The 26,903-nt window shown below is 38.9% G+C and overlaps 1 protein-coding gene across 4 annotated transcripts in view; it reads right to left on the bottom strand.

The window, feature by feature from the left end:
• LOC119727667 (protocadherin Fat 1-like) overlaps positions 1 to 26,903 on the bottom strand; it is a 94,209-nt gene that overhangs the window by 48,024 nt on the left and 19,282 nt on the right. For all 4 annotated transcript variants that reach the window (XM_038199659.1, XM_038199661.1, XM_038199660.1 and 1 more), the window contains exons 3-4: positions 19,924 to 20,238; positions 4,498 to 4,559 (exon numbers count right to left, since the gene is read on the bottom strand). In XM_038199659.1, the coding sequence (XP_038055587.1) occupies positions 4,498 to 4,559; positions 19,924 to 20,238 (377 nt within the window). The remainder of the gene's footprint in view (positions 1 to 4,497; positions 4,560 to 19,923; positions 20,239 to 26,903) is intronic.

Below are 26,903 nucleotides of genomic sequence, written 5' to 3'. Positions count from 1 at the left end.
TATTTTCTTGGCCAGAACTTGTTTGTTGCAGTTTTGTCCCTGGGGTTTTGTTTCTAAATGTGAAAACAAGAAATACTTCTTTGGGATTCAGTCAGTGCAGTAGCAGCTGCACACAATGAAAAATGGACAATTTTACCAACAATGAGAAAGATGAAAGATAATAAAGTATTTTGTTCAGATTGGCAAGTGTCCTATGAAACATCAACACCCCCTCCCCACTCCCCCCCCCCCATGAAAAAATTAAAGTACACCTGTAAATTTATTTTATGTGCTGACGTGTTTTCGGACATAAGCGTCTTTTCAACACCTCTATTCATGCACGTACATTTTGTAAATTGAGCTCTGAGCACGTTCGTGTAAGTCATCACTTAACCAAATACACAACTGGGAATGCATTACTGTCTTCAATACAAGGCAGAAATCTTAAGACCTTGGGACACCATACAATTCTGCTGTATTAGAAGACAAACAAATTTTGTTAAAAAAAAAATCATTGAGTTGCATTGGTTGATTCAAAGTTGAACACAAAAATCACTACTGTTTTTCGTCTAGTTATTCAATTTTCTGGTTACTTGAAATTGGTAAGCAGGGTTGAAGTACCTGCACTAACTTTTAGCTGGATCCCAACATTCCCCTTCGTGGTACTAGCAACTAGTGATTTGTCCATAAAAAATTCAGTTATTCACAATTTTACACGTACCCTAGTACCGGTATCTGTTGATTCTGGTTGGTAGCCAGTCAATGCCGATCAATTGCTCACACTTTTGCAGCATCACTTTAACTGGTAACCGTGATTTCTGCTCGAGCAAGTCACAATGCAGCTTAATTGGATTACTATTAAGAGGTATGCGCTGAATTTATGATTGACAACATTTCATTGATCAGGCAACTCCGTCAACCAACAATTAAAACCAGTCGATTTGTGCAGAACGCTTTCGCAGTACTGGTACATTGAACATGTTTAACCCTGGTTTTTACGAGGTCATTGAACCTGTAACCTAATTTTCAATTAGGAATTTTACTACTCATCAGGGATTTACTGGCTAATTTCGTGAAACAAATGAAAATTCTGGGAAATTCAGAGCAGAGCAAAGGGGTGAAAAGTTCACTGGCCGTCGATGGACAGTCGCTTCATTGTCTGCAATGGAGTACTGTCCAGCATGTGTTTTCTGAAACGGATTGAAGGAACATCACAATTGTTCATGGACATCCTACGTTTTTGTGAATAGAATTGTGCTGAACAAATTGTTTTGATATGATTTGCTTAACCTCTCCTGGTTTTTTTATTTCTTAATTTTTAAGGGAAGGGAAAAAATGTATTACAGAAGTTTATCCAAACCTTATATGCATTCTTTGAGGCAAGTCCATATACCCAGGTACCAGTAGTTAGTTAAAAATTATAACAAAAATACACTAAAAACCTACATTTATCCTTAAAAAAAGAGTGTCCATATTTTGCCTTTCCCACAGATCATTTTGTCAATTCCAACTTCACATTGCTTGGTTGGCCTCAGTTGGTATGTCGACTGAAATTCTTCGGCTGATAAGTTGACAAGCCCACAAGCAATGCCGGGGCTATGCAGATTGACCAAATATAACGTGATTACAAACGCTACTTTGCCCCCTGGTAATTAACATGTCGGCCTCTCAACATACACTTAACTTGGGCTATGACCGTAATTCTAGAGGGGATAACGTCTATCCTGATTACGCGTCATGCAGAATTTACTGGGACGGGTTGCGATGTGAGAAAATCCGCTACCGTCCATTCCCCCTTGGGATTTTGTGTGCTACAAATGTAGATTGTGAGTATGAATGTACGCGCAAAAAAAATCCACCCCACACCAAAATAAAAGAAAAAGTTCAGAACTATTTTATGCACGTTCCGTGTGAATCAGGTTCTCAAACACTGGTCATCTAGTTTAAGAAATGACTTCAGCCTTGGATAATTCCAGCTTTAGAGCCACGCCTTCAAAGCTCGTAATATTTTAGACATCATGAGAACTTACATCCAGAAAATTCACAAGTCCTGCATTTTTTATACAACCGACATGCATGTTTACTGGTTCAACTTAGGTACATAAAACCTCGATCCCCGCTTCAGGGCTAGTATTACTCCAATCCTGCCAAGAAATACGTCAATTTGGAAAAGCACTCGCAGGGGAAATTACAGAAGGTGCTGGCTTCAATCCGTCAGTGGGTTATTAAATGAATAAATTCACTGAGTGGAACTTGGGAGTGGGGGGGGGGGTGATGAAATCCGGGAGGAATCATTTCTTTTTAAGAATGATTTGAAAATGGAGATGTTTGAGGTCGGCAGTTGCTTCATCTGATTTCAAAATTCCGAAGGCAAAATAAATTACGACTCAAATTAAGTGAACATGAGGAACTAATATTAAATGATTCATTTGCAATTCAAATGCCTTATTTAACAATACATGTGATGCAGCAAATTGGGAAAATGGAAGTCATGAAAGTTAAAAAATCAAATTTCAAATATCACCTACAATCAACAAAACTGAACGTTTCGGGACAAATTTTAAAGCCGGATGCTGAATTGCCCTGAGCATTATTACTTTTTAGAGGAGGGTAGGGTTGACTTTATAAATGTTTGGGCCACTATTCTGAGAAAATTCTGCATCTATACAAAGCCTGCTCTTTGTTGTGCTTACATGCTTCTGCTTTCAATGAAATAAAAGTAGTTTTATGTTATCAGAAAATCGTGAGATCAGCAGTACCACAAAATTGTGCCTGGTATGTACTGCAGTGCCTGATAATGATGCTATTTTATCACACTGTCAAACCAGTCAAATGGTTACAAGTTAGAGGTATCATAATATTGAATAAAGAAACTCCACTCAATCAATTTCAATTCCATGTGGGAGTATGAATGGAAAGCTTCATTGCCCTCTCTGGCCCAGTTGAGTAGTAGGTCGTTTGTAAGCAATTTATCAAATATATCACCCCCCAAAAAAAGATGGATGTGCTAAATTAAAAGAGTATTCACTCACCGATAAAACGACAAAACCACATGACGAAGCTAAGCATATGTTCCAGTTAATTTCATGCAGGGTGTGTATTCTTCTATATCAGATTAATGTCTTAGAACTTAAGGTTTTCAAGCTATTCACAATCACACAATTTCAAAACTGCAGCATTTTTAACCGTGTTCACACTGAAAATCTTCTGATCACATGTGTAGAAAGTACGTATGACCGTTGTTCAAAATATAAAAAAAACCAGAAAGTGTGAACAGAGAATCTTTGTAGGATTTAAGTTCAATTCAAACACAGACCTAAACTACACCGTTAGGTGTGAAAAAGAATAAATTTTTTTTAAATTTATTTATTCATTTCTTTTTTGGGGGCTTTCTTACTGGTACCTTCAAACACATGATATTCTATAAAGTCCAAATTAAAAATATCCCTTTTTTATTTTATTATTATTTTACAAACAATCATCTTGTGATAACAAGAGTCAGATAAAGAGAGGCAGTACGTGCAGGTCATTTGGTAACCTTTCCCCCAAATGAAGTGTGCACTCCATACACTATCTCAATCAATCTCAGCGTTACTGGTTCGGAATAACCGCTGAGGAAAATAAGAAAATAAATAACCGGTCACGTCCAGCCCAAATACTAGATCAATATGCCTGCTGCAGATGTTCTCAAGAGAATATACACCCTGCATTAGATTGTACAGGAGGGATGTCCCGTGCATCATGATGCATGGGCATTAAATGCAATCTACAGTATTTGTTGACCGTGAGCTGAGATTGTAGGGCTTTGGTGGTGTTGTTTTTAGGCCGTGTGTTTTTAAACCGAGGGATTGTTTTCATTGAGGAAAGCAGCGTGATTCATTTGATTAAAGGGCGCTTTACACCATTCAGATTCCAAAGGGAATTTATTTTTTAATTTGATTTTTGTTTATATTTATATATTACAACGGATATCTCCTCTATTCAGACAAGCAGTTCATACCGGTATGTATGAATATTCATGAAGATGTGCTGATGTGCCTTTTTCATTGTTTTAGTCTTGCTTGCTCATTAATGTTTGTACACCAGACTGATCCCTGCTAATCCATTCATTCTAATGAATATTCACAGACCGATAAAATTCATGAATATTCATTTATCCTAACCTCCCTTAATCCTTCAAAGTCCTCTTGGTGGTTTTGGAGGATTTTGGAGGATTGAGGCTGAATGCAACATACAATTTTGGAGGATTGTGGAGGCTTGAGGGCACATGGACATTCAATATCGGTTGATGTTGGAGGATTGAGGCTGCAATGGTGTTTGAAGAAGAGGAGGATTTTGGAGGATTGAGGCTGAATGAATTTCGAGAGGCAGGGCTGGTGGAGGATTTTGAAGGATTGAGGCAGTGGGCATCCTTCATTTGAACATAAGTGCAGTATCTGGAGGATTTTGGAGGATTGAGGATGGTTCCTAGCAAAAAGGGCCAAGGGGTTAGGGTTAACAAATTTGGGTGTGCCATACCTCTAAGGTGTGATATTCCTCATCTTCTCGGTCCAATGCATTGTCTGTGGTTGTGATCACACCTGCAAAAATGCAAATAAACAAAAAAAGATATAAATTTACTTTTAATACTTAATGTATTTTGTTTCACTGTTTCCAGGAATTTTAAAACAGCTATTCTAAAATTCAAAGAAATCTGATATACATGTACTGAGAATTGATTAATTCAGCGAATTCATTACAATTGTACTTCGATCGAGAAAATACCGGTAGGGTGAAAGTTCACCCGGTTATGTGTTGCGATCCCCTCTTTGGTACACACGTAATCAATGTTAATCTGGTTAATCGTAATGGTAATTACAACGAGCTCGTTACAGGAACAAAGATTATGTAACTCATTGGCATTAGGAGATAGATGCCTTAAGTGTGCAATCAATAACTATACATGGCAAGTACGCTACCCGGATATTATCTCCAGACATGCATGACATGCGGCTTAAGCATACGTGTACAAATATACACAAACAAATCAAAACGTGTCTACTGGTATGTAAACCGGGTCGTGTTGAAATTATCACCTTGATGGATGAAAGATCAACAACAAAATATGCGTTATCGGAGCAAAGGTGAGACAATTGAACACTTCTGTGGGTTTGGAGTTGAAATGATGATTAGGACGGATGATTGTAGTGTCTGGAATTGCGGCTCCTATTGATCTCTGGATCTGAGCTGCATAATATTTGCATAAGGGACAATAAAAATGTGCGGGAAATCATGAGGTTGTTTTAAACTTAAAGATATCAATTAATTTACCTACTGCAGCACTTCAGGTGTTTTTTTTTCCTATTTGATAGCCAGTAATGATTAATGCCGCACTCAGTTGACTGAGTTGAGAGACTGTTGCGATGTTCAAACACTACTTGTTAATCATTAATGGGAGAGGATTGGTTCAATGTGTACAGTGGTACTGAGTCATCGTGATGAAAGCTGCATTCTTGGAAAGCTTGTGTGTGTGTTCTGCCTTGCCCGGCTGTGTTAAATCCCTGGTCAATGACATGTTAACGAGTTCAAATTTGCATATTTTACAATGCATACAATTGTATGCAAGCATCCATATTTGAATTCATTAAGTTCTAGACAATGGGCAATTAAACAATTCTGCACTGTATTGAAATCTATGCTTTTTTGATGTTCAGAGAAATTCATTTCAAACCAATATTTAATACATGTAGTTTTTAAATGGGTAATGAAGTTTTGAATTAAAACAAATAGAAAAGTTAAACATCGAAAACTGGAATCACATTTAATTAAACCTGAGATAAACATAAAGCAATGTACACATTTTTGTACATGTATGTACAGTATATGTACTATGCACATCAACATATTTTCTAATAGCGATACTGGGGTTAATGTTTATGTATTTTTTCTGTCCAATTTTTTTTTTCCAAATAAATTTCGAGACTTAATACATTTCCACAAGAGAAAACAAACTTAATGGAACCAGACACACGTGATGCTACAGTAAATTTAAACAACTTCCCTGGAAAATGTTTCACTTTCATTTTAGCCCACTCATGCGCAATATTCTTCTCAATACAGTTGTTTATGAAAGTACAAGTCAATTTCGATGACATGTACCGTTTCGCTCACTCCCCTCCCCACATCTGATTTCAAAAGTAACCAGGTTCAACCATTCTTCCTTCATTTCAAATTCCCTCAACCTAGTGCCCTTGTCTACTATTAACACAACCGAGACCAAACAAAGGCGTGTTTCTCCACAATGAGCCTAAAGGCCTGTCGGACATTGTCACGTCTGGCTGTAAAACATCTCTTCTCGCAAACCAAAGTAAAAAATAAAGCGACAGGGGGAAAAAACGGGGAAAAAACAGAGTAAGACAGACAGGTGTGTGGTGGGAGTCATGCTAATTACCCCCGGCAGTTTGCTAGAGGGAGGCCGCCATCTCGGTTTCATACTCAAACCCAGCAAATGATGAACTTGAGTCTTGGGTTTCGCTGCCAGCGTGTGCCTTCTTCAATAAAAAACTAGCTCCAGCCTGTGAAGCCCGTTTTTTCCTTCTCTTTTTAGATACGACTCACACATGGGCAATTAAGGAATAGAAATGGATGTGGCTGGATGGGCCCGACTAGAATTTAATAAAGATTCATTACAATGAGTTTCAAGGTCTAGCTGCTGGGGTGCTTATGATACCCAGACTTTATGTCATATTAGTGAACTCTCTCCAGTGACTGCTGTTCAATGTTGTGCATTTATTCATTGGTCCGTTTTGCGAAATGAGTCACAGTTTGTTTTGAGTTTACGGTCCATGGGCGAGACATTTTACTGTGGTTTTGTTTCTGTCTTATTATACACACACTAGTCATTGTTTACAATTATCATTTGGGTACATCTGGAAATCATATTCATGATACTGTACGACAGTTTTCAATGTTGAGCTTTTGAGTCGATTTTTCTGCTTTTCCTTAATTTCAACAAATGTTAACAAGAAGCTTATACCAGGCATGCAACTGGGAATTTAGAAAAAAAAACAAGGAAACTCCAAACCACACAAGACTTTGTACAGTGTTTTTCAATTTGTAATGGCATTCATGAGAAGTAAAAAAGGAGGAAACCAGCGGATCCGCGGACAAGTTGCATGCCTGTTATTCATATGGCCTCGATGCACGAACAGTAAATGGCGCTTCTTTCGAAAGTTCCACTGGGGGAACATGAACTACATGTATGTTTTACATGTAGTGTGGCGTGAAGTACGCGCATGACTTATTTGAAAGATTAGCACAAACAGTGGCATTTTTGGGTCAGCGTCAGGCGCCGAAAGTAATGCATTCGCGCAATCAGTTCCAGTGGCCTCTCTCTCTCTTTGAACCATTGAGGGGGTATTTGCGCGCAGAGCCCATTAACTAAATGTATTGCTAAAAGACAGACATGAAATGAACTGCAGACTATATGGAAGTTGCGGTGTCAGAGTTTATCACTGCAGTGTGTGAAATAACAGGGGGTGACTGAGGCTTGACACTTTGACAGCACACTCTGGGCACGTCATTGCCAATTGAAGGCTCCAACTAAAGCCTTTGCACACGACCAATACATGGGGAAAAGTAAAACTGAATCCACTTCATTGGAGAGCATTTGACAGTGTAATTTGGTGGTTGGAGAGCGCAGTCAATTTCACTTCATTCTAATAATGACTGTCTGATGCAAATGTTCCATGGCATCAATATTAGTATTATTTCGGGTAGTTGTTTTCAAAACCTGCATGAATGGAATAACCAATGCTGCCATTTTGTTCAACAAACTAATACAGGCTATTCGGGGTATTTTTTTTTTGCAGTGTGCGTTTCCACAATGTGCTCCATCTGCAAGTAACTAAAAATCACTTTCCCCAAAATACAAACCAAAACAAACACTAAAGCCTGGATCATTCTAAAACAACAGCCCTGACACAAAGAGCAACATCATCACACCTATGCATCCCTCCCCCAACCCCCCCCCCCCAAAAAATCTGGTAACAACAAAAGAGACAACAAACCTTTCCCCAGCAGGAACTAATAAAATCAACACCCTGACACCTCCCCCAATGAACCCCCAGCCACCTTTCCCCAGAGTTGCTCCGAACAAAAATCAGAGACACAGACCCCGGTAAACAACAAAATTGCTGTGATTTATGATCCGCAGCATATGCTCGGCACAAAAACAATAAAACGACCAGACCTTGAACTTAGTGGGACCGACACAGGCTGGGTACCGAGGAAATGGTCGCAAACTACCCAGGTGTGGGGGTATTATTTTATGGCTGGTTGGTTTTACGCTGGTTCATAATCGTTTCAGGGTCGTTATCTGTCAAGTTTGAGGCTGAGCAGGGATATTTCCGATTGGGCTTTATGGCCAAACCTGTTTTGCCTTGTGAGAAAATTATGAGGCGTTTAATAGCAATTTGGGATTGAGCTAACGACTTCCACCGACTTGATAACCTTAGCAAATTTCAACAGCCAGACCTTTAAAAGCAAAGCAGTTTTACTCATAGAAAGATGAGAGGGACATTACTTTCAAATTTGATTTTCTTCAAAATTCTTCATGTCAATTTCTGTAATTTTTTTTTTTAATTTTGTTGTTTTCATCTAATGAATGTACGATTATGCAACAATGAAATAAAGCACACCTTGCTTCTAATGGCTTCAAATTTTTGTATCACCCTTCATGTAAAAACAAAATTGTTCATGCAAAGGGAACACTTGAGGTCATGCGCATGTATTAAAATTGATCTCCAAGAAATGACAAACCAGCACTGCCCCCTCCCCGCTTTCCCTACCCACAGTGCTTCCAAGAATAGACCGATGAAAAATACAAATCCTAACAGGACCCTCAGTCAACAAGGAGACAGGAACCACACAACCAAACACACTGAATGGATGGCACCATGCAGGTTATTTTATTGGTACCAGACCGCTGACCTTACACCCAGCACGTCTAAGGACACGCTAGGAGTGACTGGACTTAAGAAGTAAAACCTCAAGGCCTTGTGAAAGATTTCTTTATTACAATGACAGAGATGGGGACAGGAGCGTGGTCGGACGACACGCTGTTTTTCAAGTTCAGCGTCAGTCTCACTGACAACGCAAAAGGAAAACGTTGGAGGTTGTGATAATACTGTGCAGTCTGGCCTGATTGCAAGTGGAGACTTTGTATGATTTATAAAAGAGATAAGATCTTAACGCATGCAATACATCCAATTACTTCCTATATGCATTGAGGAATTCCGAACAACAAACTAAAGAACTCCACAATGTTAATCTAAATCTATGTGTTTTTACGTCCGGTTGGACAGCCAGGCCCAAGTCTGATTGCAAGTTACTGTTTTTCCAATTGCTAAACAGACAAGCTGGAGTCCCAGCAATTTGTGACTTGCGTGCAATTGGGGCTACAAAAAACAGACTCCAGATTTGACAAGGGACCAAAGGAAAGTCACACAAGGGACCTGACGTACACTATCGGGAAAACAAGAAAGTAATTCCTTGGTGTTCTGAGGTTGTTTTTCCCCCCTCCTATTTATAACATTGTGTTAAAAAAGAAGGATCACTGCAGAGATGATTGAATGAAGTAAACATGTTTTGGATATGCATTCTCCTCTTTCTTCCGCTTTCTCTTTTCTTAGGGTGGTTGTTGAAGAAGGGGGAAGGGGGTGGGGAGAGAGTGAGGGGGATGGAGGGGGGTGTGGGGGTGGACAGATACACTGCTAAGCTGTGAACCAGTATTGCTAGCAATTACTATGTACTGTTAAGAGAGCAATCAACAAGTGCCGTGCTTCTTTAATGGCATATCAAAGCAATGACAGGACTTAGTCTGAAATCAATATTTGACTGGACACTGAGGAAACGCTGCTTCTTTTCATGAAATAGACGCAGGGGACAGTGATATAATGAGGTGCTGCACAGTCCATTGATTCACTTGGCATGCATTGTACTCGTCCAGAAAGTCCTTCAATATTAACTTTGCGACAAACTGCAAGTCAAGGTGACAAGATCCGCTTTGGAAATCGGTCTTTTCTGCAAGTTTATGTCATTTTTATCCTACAATTTGGCATATCACAAATGATTAAAAACTAACAAAATATCTTTTATTTACAACTTTTTCACTTTAAACAAAACAAGGATAGGTACAAAAAAAGAAACCGATCGAAACAATTTTGACTTCCTTGGGGAAAACTCAAGCTGCCTTAATCCTTCCTAATCCCTCCTAATCCTGTAACACCTCAGCACAAACCAAACAAGTCCCAGACATTGATTAAATGCCAGCATCTTTCACACACCAGCGGGCCGAGCAGGAGAAGTTAAAACTCCCAAACCTTGCCGCAGTGTTTTGCACCAATAAGTCAGGCCCTCCCATCAATTATTCAAGACACAAGCCCCCCCCCCCCCTTGCCTGTCAGTACTTGCGTGTCCTATGTTTAGTTACCTAACCCCTGGTCTGCCACCCTCGCTGAGTGAAAGTCTTGTTTTTGATCGCAGATCCAGACTTGGATCCACAAAAACAAACCCATTGATCTTTAGAGGAAACGGGTAATGCCAGGCTCAGATACAAAAAAAAAAGACCGAAAAATTGTGTTTCTTGAGCAATCTTGGGTGAAACCACAGTTGACTGAGCTATTTACTAGCTTTCAGGAAATGCGAGGCACTATTTCGTCAGAAATTGCGCAACAGAATAGGTTTACTAAGTGCTGAGGGAAAAACTTGGAGATTCCAACTGAACAGGAAATTCCGCAGTGATTTCATTTTTCAATGGCATTGAAAGGGAAGTTCGAAAATGTCGCATGCTTCGGAAGAATAGCTTTGCAGCTGTGGTGGATTGGATGGATTGAACAAACGTTAATAACTCCCTCCACCCCCCCCCCCCCTCCAACCCAAGCACACTGTTTCCTGTCAATCAAAACAGCCCACTTTTGTGTACATTCTAGTTTTTTTGTGTTTGTTCATTTCCGTTGGCATTTGCGTGGGTTCGAGTCTAGGCTTAGCGTCTCTGCCTAGCAATGGGACGGTCTGACAGGGGCCTGCTTTTAGGGCCAGATCTGGGGGGGGGGGGGGGGGTTTCTTGGCGACAATGAGCTTGGTCTCCCAGTGACTGATTTGGAAGTGAGGAATGTTCAACACTTAGCACAAAGGGTTGGAATGTTGGGAGGAAATGTTGCATCATATATTTCAAAGAAAAGTCTGGAAACAAAAATGTACGCATTCGATATAAATTCATAAGCATTTTTGGTGAATTCAAAACAGTTTTGTGTCTTAAAACCAGTCCTTTATTAACCCTAACTCCCTAGGCCTTTTTGCTAGGATGTAGCCTCAATCCTGCAAAATCCTCCACTTGGCCTCATGGAAAAATAGCATATAGCCTCAATCCTGCAAATTCCTCCGCTATTTCTTGAATATGGTCCATGGAGGGATGACCACTGCCTGAATCCTGCAAAATCCTCCGGCTATGACTGTCACTAGGCTGAGGCAGAGGCAGTGACATCCTGGAGCAGTGCGGAGGATGTCAAGTATAATCAAGGACTAAATTTATGCACGGCTGAGCATAAACAACACAAGGTCCGGCCCAAGACCTTGACACAGTGCGTCCTACGAAATCAGCAACGCACTTTTGCCATGTAACCTCAATCCTGCAAATTCCTCCAATTTGCAAAAAGGATTTTGAAGGATTCAGGGCAGTTAGGGTTAAAGACCCTTTATCAAACAGCTCATTTGCACACAATTTGTAGAGATTCCTGCAAAATTTATTCTTGCAAAACATCTTGTTGTGAACTTCTCAAGTGACTTCTTTTCTTTACTAAATTTTACCGAGATCAACTCCTAATTTTGACAAACTAAATTTCTCCAATATGTTTCCGCAGTTGATTTTATGGCAAGAAACTCTTTTAGAAAGCAAATGAGTGACGGTGCCAAGGGGAACCAATTTTTTGTTGTTGCTCTCGATAATTTGTGCAAATACCTGGGAGAGCAAAAAAAAATTGATCGTCCAGAGTGGCACTACAACCAGCACAACACACAAAGCAAATACGCTGAATGAAAGGCAACACGTTTGGTACAATGTCAATGGTCTCTGAGGGTTCTCAATACCAAAAGGTTCCCAGTTTAACGAAAAATAAAGTAAAATTTACCAGTTGACAAAGTTTTAAAGATGCAGCTTATATTCAATCATGATTCAATGCCTCATTTTGTGGACCAACACATACGCTTTTTTTTTTCTTTGGCTTTTCTGCTGACATGTTGTTGCAGTAAAGCCTTTGTTTTTGTTCTGATTTTTTTTGTTTCTTCTATCCCTTCTTTTTGTTCTTCTATGTAGATTGTAGTGCTTCTAACTTGAGTTAATTTGAGCAATCGCAAGTGTCCCTTTAAATATAAACCCAACACCAACCAAACAGCAAGCTGTCGCGAACACGCTCACACAAGGCTGCAAATCCACTTGGAAAAAGCAAACAAGCGGGTCGACCAAAAAAGAAAAAGAAAAAAAAGAAAAGCTCTTGTGACCACCAAAGGTGTCCCGGGGACAAAAGCTAACAAAAGCCGCCAGTCACAATGGGGACTATTCAGCATGTCAGCCTTGGAACAATGGACCAGGGGAACTGTAAATTTGCAGAGAGACAAAAGAAGGGGGAATGGTAGAGGCTAGGGGCCTTAACTAATATTTCTCAAAGGGGTCAGGGAATTGTGTTTGGAAAGGCTGTGTGACAGTTTCTTGGAGTGCGCTACTGATAGGTCTACAGAAGAGTACTCAACAGAATACAAACTGTGATAGGGTTTATTCTTGGCAAGACTTTTGCATATGGAAGCCATAAGACTTGAAAGGTTACATCTTGCTCCCATCTTTACCAAAATAAGCATCACTAAACTACACGCAGTATAAATTAACAACCTCAAAAGTATTTTACAACTGCAACCTCTGTAGCAGCTTGGCCATTTCATTGTATTGCAGTACATAAAGGTAAAGCATGCTCATGATGCTCAACTATATTAGGACCCCCTCCCCTTTCAGAACAGCACACTCCTATGGTTTCCTTTACGGGTTCACAGATTTTCCCCCATAGCCATATTAAGAAAGCGTGGGTGAATTATATTCACAAAAGTCAGGGGCAGGTGGCATGTGGGCTGTTGGAATTGAATCGGCAAGATCACGTACATGAGAACATCAGATGGTTTCCGTTCTTCACTCAGTTCATACTGTCACGTTTCACTGCATCTTTGCAACATTTCAGCAAAATGATCTGTAATCTTCAGACATGCATCAAGGTTAAACCTATATTTATGATCCAATAAATCCATAGGCAAGATCATGAAAGTTGACATAAGAGATTGCTCTTTCATGTAGCTATGTGAAATCAAGGACTTTCAAGCAGTAATCACGCCAAGATCCTTGCAACCTTGCACAAAGCAATCTCTCTTCTTCCCCGATATTTTTTTCAGCACAATTTCACAGTTTCACAATTGCAATTTTGCTGTAAGTTTACACAAAATACCACTGCGTCAGTTTGCTCAATCTCAACAAAAGTTATTAAGAATATGAAAAAAAGGTGTTTTTAAGAAGAAAAAAATAAAAATTGCCGATACAGGGCTGGATGGCTCAGTTGGTAGAGCACCAGAATGGAAATCTGGAGGTCGCAGGTTCAACCTCACTCCAGTCAATTTCCTTGTTCAGCTTTTAAAAAAATATTATTGCACCTAGTCAGTTTCTCTTTGTGATTTATTTGAAAGAAGAAAATTACAGCACCGATGACTCATATTTCCAAATCCATAAATTGTGTATGATTTCATGACTCCCAGAACTACATGTAGTACTCCCTTTCCTATACAAAAGCCAAAGAACTGGTGATATAGACCATGACAGGTGGCAAGCCAGATATTCGTGAATTGCAAAAACATACAAAACATTTCTGACTTCATGTAAAGCCATTGCAATGTGCATGCTTCTGGGTAGGATTTCTTTAGAGACTGGAATTTTTTTCCCCTCAATTGTGAAAAGATGGAAAAATGGGGTCATTGTTAAAGGGATTTTGTCAGTTTTAAAAATGTAATACCTGTTGGCCCTCCCGGAGATCGTCCACATTCCAGAACCCTTTCAGCTGATGATTTATGATTCCAAATGTGCAATTTCATTTAAACTGTTCAGCTTTTTAGCACACGGGACAAAAAAGGACTAGGACACAAACGGAGACGTATTGCATATTATTATTTAGGGGTAAAAACTGATGTGAATGGAGAGCAGAGTTCCAAAGTTTTCAGAATACGGAATAGGTGGTGATAAATGACTGGTGTTGGCAAAGTTCCTGTTGGGAGTCTGTAGACTGGAACAAAATGAGACATCATGAGACCTGGGCAGACAAACACTAAGATACTATTAAACAGTGGAGGCCAAGGAATATTACAAGTTTGTTCAGTTCATCTGTAAGGGTACAGGGCCTTGATGGTTTTATAGGGACGTGCTTTATTAGGATATTTAGAGCAGAGGAATGGAATTATCAGCTTTCTTCTCTAAATCTGGTCAATTTCCAGAGTGTAATATGTGTGAGAAATGTTTTCTTTGTTCAGCTCTGCAACAAAAAATGGCAAGAACCAAAATTCAATTTTCTAAGTTCAAGAGGTTATCGACCATTTTTGTTTTTACTTCATTTTCGGACATTCCCCATTCTGTTAAAATCAAGTCAGTACAGGCGTGCAACTTGGAAGTAACAAGAAAGAGGAAACTCCAAGTTTTAAAAGATTTTATACAGTGTTTTTCAATTTTTTTAAATGGATTATTAAGCCTGCAGGATCTGGAGACAAGTTGCATGGCTGTCAGTATACATGAAACAGAAATTAAGGAAGCCCAGCCTGCAAAAATGAACAAGATTTCCAGTCTGTGTCTGTTGAGGTTGGGCTGGGTTGGGCTACATAAAGTTAGGGTTGGGCTACATAAAAGTGCAACACCTGAATCATTCCTGGGAATTTTATCAATAAAAGCTGCCAGTTCAGTTCCAAAACAGTGTCCAATATGTCAAGCCTTGTGCCATAAATCCAGGCTATCCCACAATTAAAATCCTTGGGCTTTAAGCCTTCTACATCACATGACAAAAATACATGAGGCAGCTGTTAAGCATGTTTTGGGGCAATAAAATCTACAACCTGGAACAAAAGAAACAATCTCCCACAATTAGAAACCACAAATCGGTGGCTCAACCAGGCTGGGACAATCGTTTGGGTTTTTTTCAGGTGATTATCCCTCAAGTCTCTCTGCTTGGTGACTAGGCTGAATGGGATTTAGACCCTACGGATTTTGAAGGGTCATGGGTGTTGTTCCCATGCATTCAGGGGAGGCAGTGTATGGCCACTTTTTGGGACAATGATAAAGATTAGTCAGAAATGAGCAGGGTTTTGAGATGAACACTGGGTTAAATAGCATGACTCATCATGAGTGGTGCTGGATTTGGATCTAAACACCACAGGATTCTGCGATGTTGCGCTTCCTAAAATGAGTTGGTATGATTCTAGTTCCTTCTTCAACTGGTTTGTGTCTTCTTCCAAAACATCAAAATTTAGTTCATTCTGATGGAATTTTTGTATTCATGTACATTTTTGTTTACCTTTCAATATACAAATATAAAGATAATTGATTTCCATCTTCAACAGTTTGTTGCATATTACATTTTTACATTTTGGGGAAAATGTTTTGGGCAACAGTCCGATCAACAAACTGAAATTAATAGATTTTTCCCTCCGTGTTAAGGCACTTTATAAAGACAACTTACCAGTAGTAACAACAACAGTTTTAATTTTAGGCATCAAAGCTTTATATTTTTTGAAAACTGTGAGAATTGAAGAGACCTTTAATTGAAAAGTTAACGACAAAAAGCTATAATCATCAATACAGTCTTAACACTACCGTCAGGCAGTGTTCCATGCTCCTTCAGCGGTTCAAATTGTCAAAACAACATTATTCTGCCTTCCTGTATAATCGCAAGGCATAACATAAGACCTGAATCCGCTTAGAGTCACCTAAGAAGATCAAGTCAGTGCGCATCTTCTTCTTTTCTTGGCCGTCGATGCTCTAATCCTATTGGTGAGGCAGGACTTTTCAACAAAAGATCATTGATCTTCGACCGTGGAGAAGGGAAAGACCATGAGATTTTGGCTTCTTCCTTTACTCGGAATGAAGCCTTTGCGAGTCAACAATAACTTTAGCTCAGCCAAAAAAACAATTTGAAAAACTTTGGATAGATTACTCCTTTGCAGTGACAACCACGGTGGTTGTCACTGCAAAGGAGTAATCTATTTACAAGAAACAAACACAATATTTGACCGCTTTTTGTTGATAGGGAATTAAATCTGATGGCAACAATTTCATCATTAAATTTTAGTATTTACCCTATAATACATTTCTCATTACATGAACCCTAAAATATCCGTATTTCACACGCTGTCTCTAATGGGGGAAAATGTATAACAAATTGGTTTCACTTTCCTTCAGCTTAAAAAAAAATTGATTTTCTGAAATGGTGTGGACCAGGCAAAGGGCCTAAATCTGACAATCTGTGAATTTTCACACCATTTAAAAAAATATTCTGTGCCACTCAGACTGTTTACCATCTATCATTTGCACCTGAAAAAGTACAACCTAAGTTCTTGCAGCATTTACAGAACTCCAAACTCTAACAAATTTGAGGGAAACTGAGTCAACATCGAACCCAAAAAAAAGTGTTCCTGTGCAAACAGGGAATTCCACACCTACCCATTTACACACAATGTCCCATACCAAGCAGGATTTGTATGCATGCTGCAAGTGATCACGATGGTTTTCCCACACCGGGACTCTCCATTCACAGCGAGAAAATGTTAAAGGAGTAGGATCTTCCACTGTAAAATTTGTTTCAAACTTTGGAACAAAATTGAAAAAAGTCCTACACACTACATGAACTTGTGCGTGATTTAATGTGATTCCTTCATTGTATGCATCAAAACAATTTGATACAAGCGTTACTATTTTCTGACCACTTTTCCCAGTTTTTAAATCAAATAATCATTGATCATACCGGTATATCCCCTTTTAATACTCAAATGCAGGATTCCATACCAAACACTTCCAAATCCTGTGAGAATTTTGGGCTTAATTTTTCAAAAAGTCAGTGAAAGAACGAAATTGACAGCTTGTGCACTGGCAGCAGTCTTTGGGGGATTTCTAAAAAGTACCATAACAGACGCTGTTTGTAAATTGGGTAATTTTCTAAATTCAAGCTGCCCTAGCTCCTCAAAAATGCTAGTAAATTCTATAAAAAAGCAAGTGTATTTCCTATATAAAACAGTCAATTCTTTTTCCACACAAACAGTGACTCTGACAGTGAATATATTCCTCCTTAAAAAAAATTATCCTTGACACTTTGGAATTTATTTAATCAAATTCATCCCACGTGGATGGTTATAGCCATGCAGAGATTGAATTCAAAAAAAAAAAAAAAAAAAAAATTTAAAACAAAACTTGGAACTGGACAACAGATCTCCTGTTTTCAAGTAAATTATGACTATCCAACCCCTGAACTGACTTTGTCATTTTCAACTCTATTCTCCATCACTCAAAAATTAATAAGTCTGGGCCGATTTTTTTTCCCCTTTAATATCTTATTCCCCACATTTGTAAACAGAAAAACTCAGATTTGAAAAGTGCCTGCAAATCCCATCATACATTCTCTTTCCATCCAATATCCTATCCCTCATTTATCATAGCTACAAAACACAACATCCTGTGTTTTTCAAAATGCCAAGGGTTTGTCTTCTTGCAAGATGCTTACAGCCCAAATATCAGTCAGCTAGACATACCCAACCTTTGCCTGAATGTCATAACATCAGGGTGTTGTGACATTCAGACCAGTTGGAAGAGAAAGTTTGGAGTAAAGCCGAATGAGAAAAACAAGTTCTAAATGTAAACATATCGCACTGCACAGTTGAACAGATGTGTCTGGCGTGCTAGAGACAGTCGCCAAAAAAAATAGCTCTGGGACCCTGGAAGAAAAAGCATTAATTATGATCTTGATCTCATACATATGTTGAAAATGTATCTGATTGCTGCACAGTGGCCAATATGTAAACTGCGTGGAGGTAAGGTAGCAATTAAGATGTTTCTGCAGTAATGCAGGACTGCCAACTTTGAGTGAGAGCTGAAAAGGAGAATTTGGTGATGGAGCTCGATAAGAACTAATGTGAGAGCAAAGCACAAACTGTGTGGGATTTGTGGCCCGCTTAAGGCCCCCCGATTGGATTTGAGATGCTCTGTGGTGCGATCTGAGGCAATATCTGACCACTTTAACCATTTTTTTTTAACAAAAGATCATCATTTACGTGTAAACATCATTTTCGAGTTTGGTGTCAATTATGCATTTATTTTTGTTAGCGTGAGAAATCCCATGTGGGCATGAGAGCATGAGAATAACCTGAAATGCGCGAGTCTCAGGCTCAATGCGGGAGAGTTGGCAATGGCAGCCCTGGATCATGTGTACCATACATGTTTCATTTATCTTCACATTAATTGCGCAGAATTAAAATGTAGCAATGTGCAATTTGGTGCACTGTGTTTTCTTTGTTAATAAACCTGGGGAAAAAAAGGATTACTTTAGTAAAAAAAAAAATTAAATAAAAAAATTGCAAAAGAGTTTAGATCCATTTCCGGGTCGCCAGAGACCAACAAAAACACCTATTTTTGTCCGCTAACCACAATCCCGAGATTGACTCGTTAGTCTATCATCCGGTTGACACAACTGCCCCTGTTCTTGTTGTTTGTTGAATGATCACCCACTACCGGTCCTGTCGCCCTCCAACCAACAACCCCCCCCCCCATCCCCCCCCCCACCATTTGTTAGTTTTACAAACTCAATGGTGAAGCCCGTCACTAAGAAACAGCTGAACCTGAAAGCGAGAGAAATTCTGGTGAAATACCGTCTTATTTTCTTTCTCAGTTTTCCCTCTTTTTCCCCCCGCTCGTGTGGATTCTGACAGGCCGACAGATGAAGAATTACTGTATTTGTTTTTCTAGCGCCCAATCCGGGGCCCAGTTGTAACTGCACAACTGTTTCCGCTGTCTGGCAAGCCAGCGCTGAGCTTTCAAAACAAGCCTAGCAGTCCCAGCTGTCAAGCCGGACCCCCTCAAATCTTGAATTTCAAAAGACATTTTTCAAACTCGAAAGAAAAACTGTACAGTAATTTTTTGACAACGCGAAGAGGACAAATTTGAAATACAAACAGGCCACAAATTGTTTTTGTGTGCTTAGTACAGCTGACCACCCACAGGTGGCCAAATTTGAAAATTAAGTCCTTTTGGGTCGTAATTTTAAAGTAAACTTTCCGTAAATGTTCCGAAAAAGAGGGGTGAGGATTGCATTATCTGTGTAAACAACAGTCTGTGATACTGATAGCAGATATCTGGAAGGTATGAAAGTGCAGTGCATGCATACAAAGATGAAAATGATCCGACCCATTTGAGCATGAGAGTTCCTATATCAACAACTCAAGATGCAATGCAAATTGTGGAAGCTGGTTTGCCGTTTTCAGATCTCTCCAAAAGTACATGTAACCACACAGCCGCCCTTGCTTTATGTGTAATGTATCATGATCCTGTCTTAAAACCCATTAACACCTGTCCTACATGTACAATGTATTACATTGTATTCATTCCTTGATGAATCCATACAATTAAATGGTGATGAAGAGGCTTTGGGCAGTACAAGGGGTAGATGTAACAGGCAGGGCGGTTTGGGGCAGTACGGGGACGAATAACATATTTTTTGGGTGTTTTGGTTTGTTTTTTGTTTTGTTTGCTTTTATTTTGTTTTTCAATTTTTGTTTGGTTGGGATTTTCATGAGGAAGGGGTTGTGTTTATTTGTTTGTATTATTTATTATTTTTTTCAATAAAAACTGACCTGTGAAGCTGTTGATGGCAAAGTGACGGTAGGCGTTCCCTGCGGTGATCTCATAGGTCAGGGCCTGATTGGAGGTCTCGTCCGGATCCGTCGCCTCCACGCGGATCACCTCCTCCAGTGCCGGCGAGTTCTCCGGGATGTACGCCTCGAAGATCGCCTTAGTCGGGATGGGGGAGTTGTCGTTGACGTCTCCCACGCGGATGAAGACTTCGAGGATGGAGTGGAGAGGCATGGCACCGTGGTCCTGGGCGTAGACGGTCAGCCAGAAATACGGGATGCTCTCACGGTCTAGGAGCTCAGCAGTGCGGATTGTGCCTGGATGGGAAAAAAAAGGGAACAAAAGTTGCAAATTAAGAATCTGAGTGCTGATTTTAGAAACACACAAGCAATCTTGGCTTTCAATTATCTGATCCACGTGACGTATCACTCATTCTTTTCTTTTGGGACCGCAATGAAAATAAGTTTTTAAAACTTTTTTTACGTTATCCCTGCTTTTTCCACTGAATGGGAGACTCTCTATGTTTAATTTTAATTTACAATTCAAAACAATTTTTTTTTTCTTGTTACATATTAACTTATCTGCATCATAACTGTGGAAATTGCAAATAAATCAAATCAAATCAAAAATCAAATATCAATATATTTTTTTTAAATTTCAACAAAATTCAACAAAATCAAAAACAAATTCCCAAGTTAAAAATTTCCAAAACAGTTCCTAGTTTGTTAAGGACATATTGTGCACTGCATTTACGTGTATAGAAAGGAGCCTGTGTAAATATACATAGATGTAGTTGAAGTGCAAAAACACACATGTTCGCATCCATAGATATTATTTGTGTCCGATTTCAACTGAGCTAATTAAATCAAGCAGGCTTTCTCATCAATCACGCTTTTTCCTTCTTTTTTCTTCCAAAACCCCAAATATTTGTGAGACTTTCAAAAACAATGCAGATTTCTGTTTGAGCGGTTTGGCCTTAGAGCCAGCAGTTAATTCATGGCCAGTGTCTGTTCCTTGCCCTTGACATCTGGCCGTCGTAAATAAACCACCAGGTGTTTGTGGGACTCTGAAAATTGGAGGGAAAAATTGGAAGCCAGTAGGCTGGTTCCAGTGTGGGTCTGTGGCCAGACATGCTGGCTGACCTGCATATGAACTCCATCTTGTGGGCAGACTGTGGTTTGGGGGATATTCTTGGGAGAGTCAATCAAGCTTGTGGCTTTTAAAGCATTTGCACGATTCAGCATGAAGGAATTATTTACAATGTAGCTCTTCTGGTAAGCGACTAATAAGCAGAGAAATTTTGTATTGATGAGAAGGATTTGAATCACTGAAGTCATATAAAAAAATTGTTATTTAAGAGTGTGAGTGCCAAAAATGGCATGTAAAATATTGCTTTATTTTAAAAAAAAAATTGGGGGGGGGGGCAACTTTTGGATGAGATCTTTTATTAAAATTCACTGAAGTAAGTAGATCAAATTAGGGCCGGGAAAGATATGATATTGAAGTTAACAGTAAATAAATCTAGTGTAATTAATCAAAAATGGGGATAACATTGAAAGATTGTAAGCAAACTTGTATGTAAAACAACAGGTCAGGAAATGACACTACAAATATTGACACTGTATATTAAAATATCATTGTGTTGTGAATTATCACAACCACAAAAAAAATATTCAAGATGTACAATAGGCGTATTCTCGGTCATCAACCCTGCTCTATCATTTTCTGACTCCACAGAAGCGAACCATACAATATTGATAAGCCTTTTTTTTTTTGCAGGTTTTTAATTATCCCAATCTGTCTTGGCAAATATTGAACTTCTGATCGAGTCTGCCAAGTTCAGTCTATGATCTCTGCCACGTTCAGGGGTCTGGCGACATAGCACGGCAGGTAACGTCCTGTCAGTGCCAGCCCCTTGCATACCAAACCCTCTGTGAACGACAGCATGAGCCCACAGAGCCGATCGGCCAATGGCGACCCTGTCAGCCGGTTCTAGCAGTGCGGTCTGGTCCACTGCTGCCACCCTGTCCAGCCAGAGTGTAGCCTGTGGTCACCAGGCACCAGACCACCTTTGGAGATCTTGGATAATTAAAACCAGTTATTTTTTCTCATTTCTGTTTTGTTAATTACATGTATTTGCCAGATTTTTGTGAGCGGCCACAAATTCCTTACTGGGGTCTATGTGCATGTGGGCGAACATGTATGTGTATGGCCATTAGCCTAAGGCATGCTGCCCTAATATGGTTGTCAATTTATTTGTACTTCAGTCCTGTCTCTTGGTTTACACAATGTTATAGGTTTATGTACATTCCTAGTTTTGATTTTTGTCTAATAGGATATAAATGAACACGTGCATTGCTCAAGATCCTTATACCGACAGATTTCTTTTCCAATTCACTGGGAAACATACAAGTACTATGTAAGTACTTGCACTAAATAAAATCGGAATAATTTGAATATTACATGATGTAACTACCAGTATAAAATGTAATTTTTTTTTATGTACATATGTATGAACATGTTCAATTGTTTTTTACCATATACCACAAAGACTCTAGCAAACATGATACAGTATATCAGCTCAATATAAAAAACGAAATTATGCTTATGTTTATATGCGTAATTAAAATTTAACACCAAATTCAAAAGGAGACTATGAAAAAAGTAAACAATATGTGCACCAACGAGAACCAGCAGGTTAATTAACAGTGTACTTCATTTCCAGAGCATCCTCATGATTCAATGACTCAATCGTCTCCTGAGTGATGTTATGACAACCCTCGTCCCGGAGCAGATGAGCCACTATGACCAATTACGTGCCGTTTGCCCGCATACCGGTACATGCGTACATGTACATGGCTCATTGTCATGATATGGGGATGGAGATAGCCTAATTAAATTCCAGTGAAATGCACCTGAGATTCAATCGTTTGGGTCAGTTTTGTTCTTATGTTTTTCTTTCAAACAGTTCACATCATCTATCTTTTATCTATCTTTCATCTAAGTTGAAGAGGTATTGACAATGTAGCAATAATTTGTTCCTACTGGTACTTTATTTTGTTCTTAAAATATTCGTTTCTGTTTTTTTAAATAATTTTTTGGCTATAAACTATCTGACTGGAATTGGTATTTTGCTGAGTGATATGATTTATAGTGAAGAAATTGAAAATACATTAATTGAACAATACACTGTACGTCCTCTGGTGACTTGAATTGGGCCTTTTTTTTTAGAATTACCAAAAATAGAATTTAGGGGGGAAATTGTTGACTCTTTTTTGTTATGGATCTCTGAATGTAATTTTTTTTTTTTTCAACCCATTTTCAATAATCTTTCAGGAAAAAAATGTTTTTCTGTAAATATGCACGTTTACTTTTTCACAACAAATTCCAAACGGAAATTACTTATATTTGAGGGCTTGCTCCCTCCCAAGCACACCTAGGCAATTGCTTCGTTCCCCTTGGCAAATAAAAATATTGATCTTTTCTAAAATTAAAGTCAGCCAAAGGGGAAATAACTTCGCCACTAAACTTCAAAACTTCCGACTGACCGACACAAAATCTTGAGATTACCGGACAAAAAATACCCTCGCCTTCCGGCAGGACAATTTCCTAGCTTTTATTTTTCCAGGGGACTTGCGTTGTTTCCCAAAACAAATTCCGACAAAATTAGGGTTGGGGCAAATAGCGACTGGTATAATTTCACACACCTGGTCGGGTTTACAGAATGGTAGTCAAAACTGGAATTCTGGAATGCTAATCTTGTTCAGTTTGGAATTCTAAATGTTTTGAGAAGTCGGGTCTTGATTTGAGAAAAACATCCGGGCTTCTGGGCAACAAGTTCATGTGGATTTATCAAGCAGGATTCTGAAGGCGAGCCTTAGATCTGGTTGACACAGATTCCAACATACCGGTACATGTATTCAATACAGCATGGGTTTAAAGTGGGGCTCACAGCCTAAAGGCCGAGTCCGGATTACTTGGGCTATGGCTAGCAGTAATGTACATGTCTATGAGAAATAGCTGAAGCCACTTCCATAGGTGCATGTGTTATTGCAAGCAATAGCCATTAGCCAAGTAAATCAGACACAGCACAACATAGACTGGTGCCTGTAGTGTAATGAGACACTCTGTATGTAATACTCATTCCCTTGTCTTCAGGGAGCCAGACCCTCAAATATTCAAGTTCATACGCATGTAAAACCTTCAACGATAGCACCCCAACAAGCATTTTCGTACAAGTACCGACACATGTACCGGTACTCTATTAAAAACCCATGTTAAAAAAACAAATGCACATGTACACTTGTAAAACAGCTTTAACACAAGATGGTCTGGCATCTGTAGTGTAAGATGGTAGTGTTCATGAGGGTATGTAAAAAAAAAGGGGGGGGAGTATGTCCCATGAACATTACGTGTTTCATCTCCTGCAGGTAAATGATAACATCTTTTTTTACACATAGCAGTAGGCACAATCAGACCAATCGGTATATCTGAACCGCAGGCTAATACTCACCATTGGGAACACATAGATTAATAATCCCAGCTTCCTGGCCACAGGCTTTTTAATTTTTTTCTCTCAGACAGGCACTGGAAGTAGAGTTGATAACCCCAGCGGGCCGCCGAAAGATTGGACTATTAATTTCCAGTTGCCTGGGATTTGCCTGGATTGGGCGACCCAGATGAGAGAAATTGTTCCCAGTCAGTCAGCAAGGTTCCCAGTTACATTTGTACATGTAGAGACCGATTTGGGTCTTAAAAACTTGTGAGATAATCTTCCTTCAAAGCAGGTGGGATTTGCAGAAGCGATATTTGAAACAAGGGAGCAGAAACGAGTTGCGACAGGATGAACAAGAAGGTTCAGGAATTAAAATTTAAAAAAATAAAAAAATCTGGAAAGCTATTTGTTCATATTATCTAGGTGGGTTTTTTTTTGGGGGGGGGGACAACTCACAATGTTACTTGAAAGATTTTTCATTCTGACTGATTCCTTAATAAAAAATTATTCAAATTAGAATAATGAAGCAGTTTTTTTACATGTGGCAAAGAAAGTTCCCTTGAATACCAGGGGTGTGAGTGACCACTGATAAAAATAGCTGAAAACAGCTGAAAAAGGTGCAAAAAAGCTGAACTTTGGAAATCTCCTATACCTTTGTACACAGCAAGTGAGGGAAAAAGCTGAAAAAAAAGCTGAAATCCAACACAAAAAAAGCTGAAATCAGCTTTAAAGCTGAGATTTCACACCCCTGGAATACAGAGAGAAATAGCTCAGGTCTCTCAATTTGTTTTTCTGAAGTTGATATTAACCAAAACACAGGAATTCATGAGCATTTTCAATGAAACATGTATGCACATGGCGTCTGTGTTGAACAGGTCTTCTTCAAAATTGGATTCTTGCCTTTTTTTCCTGACACGAAATGTCTCACAAAATGAAGAAATTCCACAGTCTAGACCAGCTGGGACCATAATGAATGAATGCTGGAATCATAAAAACCGATCATAAATTGAGATCAACAAGGAAAAAACGACACACTATTTTCTGTTGACGTTTGACATCCACAGGCAAAGCAATACAGAACAGCATTCAGACTTTGACAGCTTTATTACATGTACATGTACGTACAATGTACATGTTAACTTAACAGTCAACACACATAACTAATTCAATTCAAAGTTTTCAGTCTGAAAATTTATATCAATCTTGTCAAGTAAACCTACTTTTTTTGTACGTGACAAAAGAAACTGAATAATAACTGTTGAAATTTTTTTTTCCATATCCATGTATTTCCGCAATATTTTCATCCAGAAAAATACTTTGTTCAATGAGCCATTCTTCCAAATCAAAAGTTTCGTCTGAGCAACACAAATATTTCTTCCACTTTGATTATTACTCACACAAATAAAAGTACACAATTGGACTGTGCCCAAACCTTGAACCCTTGGCGTGAATACAAAATCCGGGCCCGCATTCTTTTTTTCAGCTGTGTAAAATTTTATCCGCTTGTACTATTCACTAAATAAAAGCAAGCTTAACCGCAGACTTTAAAAAAAAAAAAGGCTTTTCAAAAGGCAGGAAATCCATTCAGGTTTTTAGCTTTATCAAGCGTGAAAAGGGCAATGGTAGGCACTTTTGTATTTGTTATGTTAATACCGTTGGATCGTTAAAATAATTATTGTTGCCCTTCGCTATGCTCTTGGAGTTTCCCCCTTTGGGAACTCTACACACTTTCATGCATGGTTGCAAGAGGACAAACTTATAATTTTAAGTAGCTTTTTTTTTCTTAATAAAAATTGATTTCGCCTCGAGACTGGCCAATTCCATTTTTTGTCTCTTTCTGTTGGCTACAATACAGATTAATGAAGTGCAATAACATCTCCATGTACAAAGTGCTGCTTAATCAATTTTGATTCAATATTTTGAAAGTTGACTGTTAGTTGACACTGAAGGCAATTAAAACCAGACTTGATATTTAGTCAACAAGTAAATACATGTACATGTATATGCCACGTTCAGGCATTTGTAGATTGACACCATTCAGTCTGAAATGAACAATATGAGATGAATGTTGTAAAATGTACGCAATTTAACTGTAGTACGTGTATTAATATGTTTAAGAATCTATAAAACTATGTAAATATTTTGATATGAAATTGTCATCCATCATGACTTAAAATTCTCCCAACTTCTTGACAATACACCGCCCCCACAACATGGACTTTGTCTTGCCGAACCTGAACAATGCTGTATCTGTGTGCTGAAGAAACGAAGAAAAAAATTGTTCAAATATTGCCATAGACTTTATTTCCGCTCGGCTATTGTTAGGGCGGGCTTTCGTTAGAGGGGATCCTTTTAAGCAGCCCAAAGTAGGTCTTGCTGAGCTAGATCCAGCGGCCTGATAAATATGGTAATTACGTGTCAATGTCCAATTAAGGTCGTCAACTAGTCATATTCCCTTGTGTGTGACACACAGTTACTGACAGACTA

This window comes from Patiria miniata, unplaced genomic scaffold, assembly GCF_015706575.1.
Source record: "Patiria miniata isolate m_02_andy unplaced genomic scaffold, ASM1570657v1 HiC_scaffold_20, whole genome shotgun sequence".
NCBI lineage: Eukaryota > Metazoa > Echinodermata > Asteroidea > Valvatida > Asterinidae > Patiria > Patiria miniata.
The sequence above is the reverse complement of the archived record's forward strand: the minus strand, read 5'-3'. Positions and strand labels throughout refer to the sequence as shown.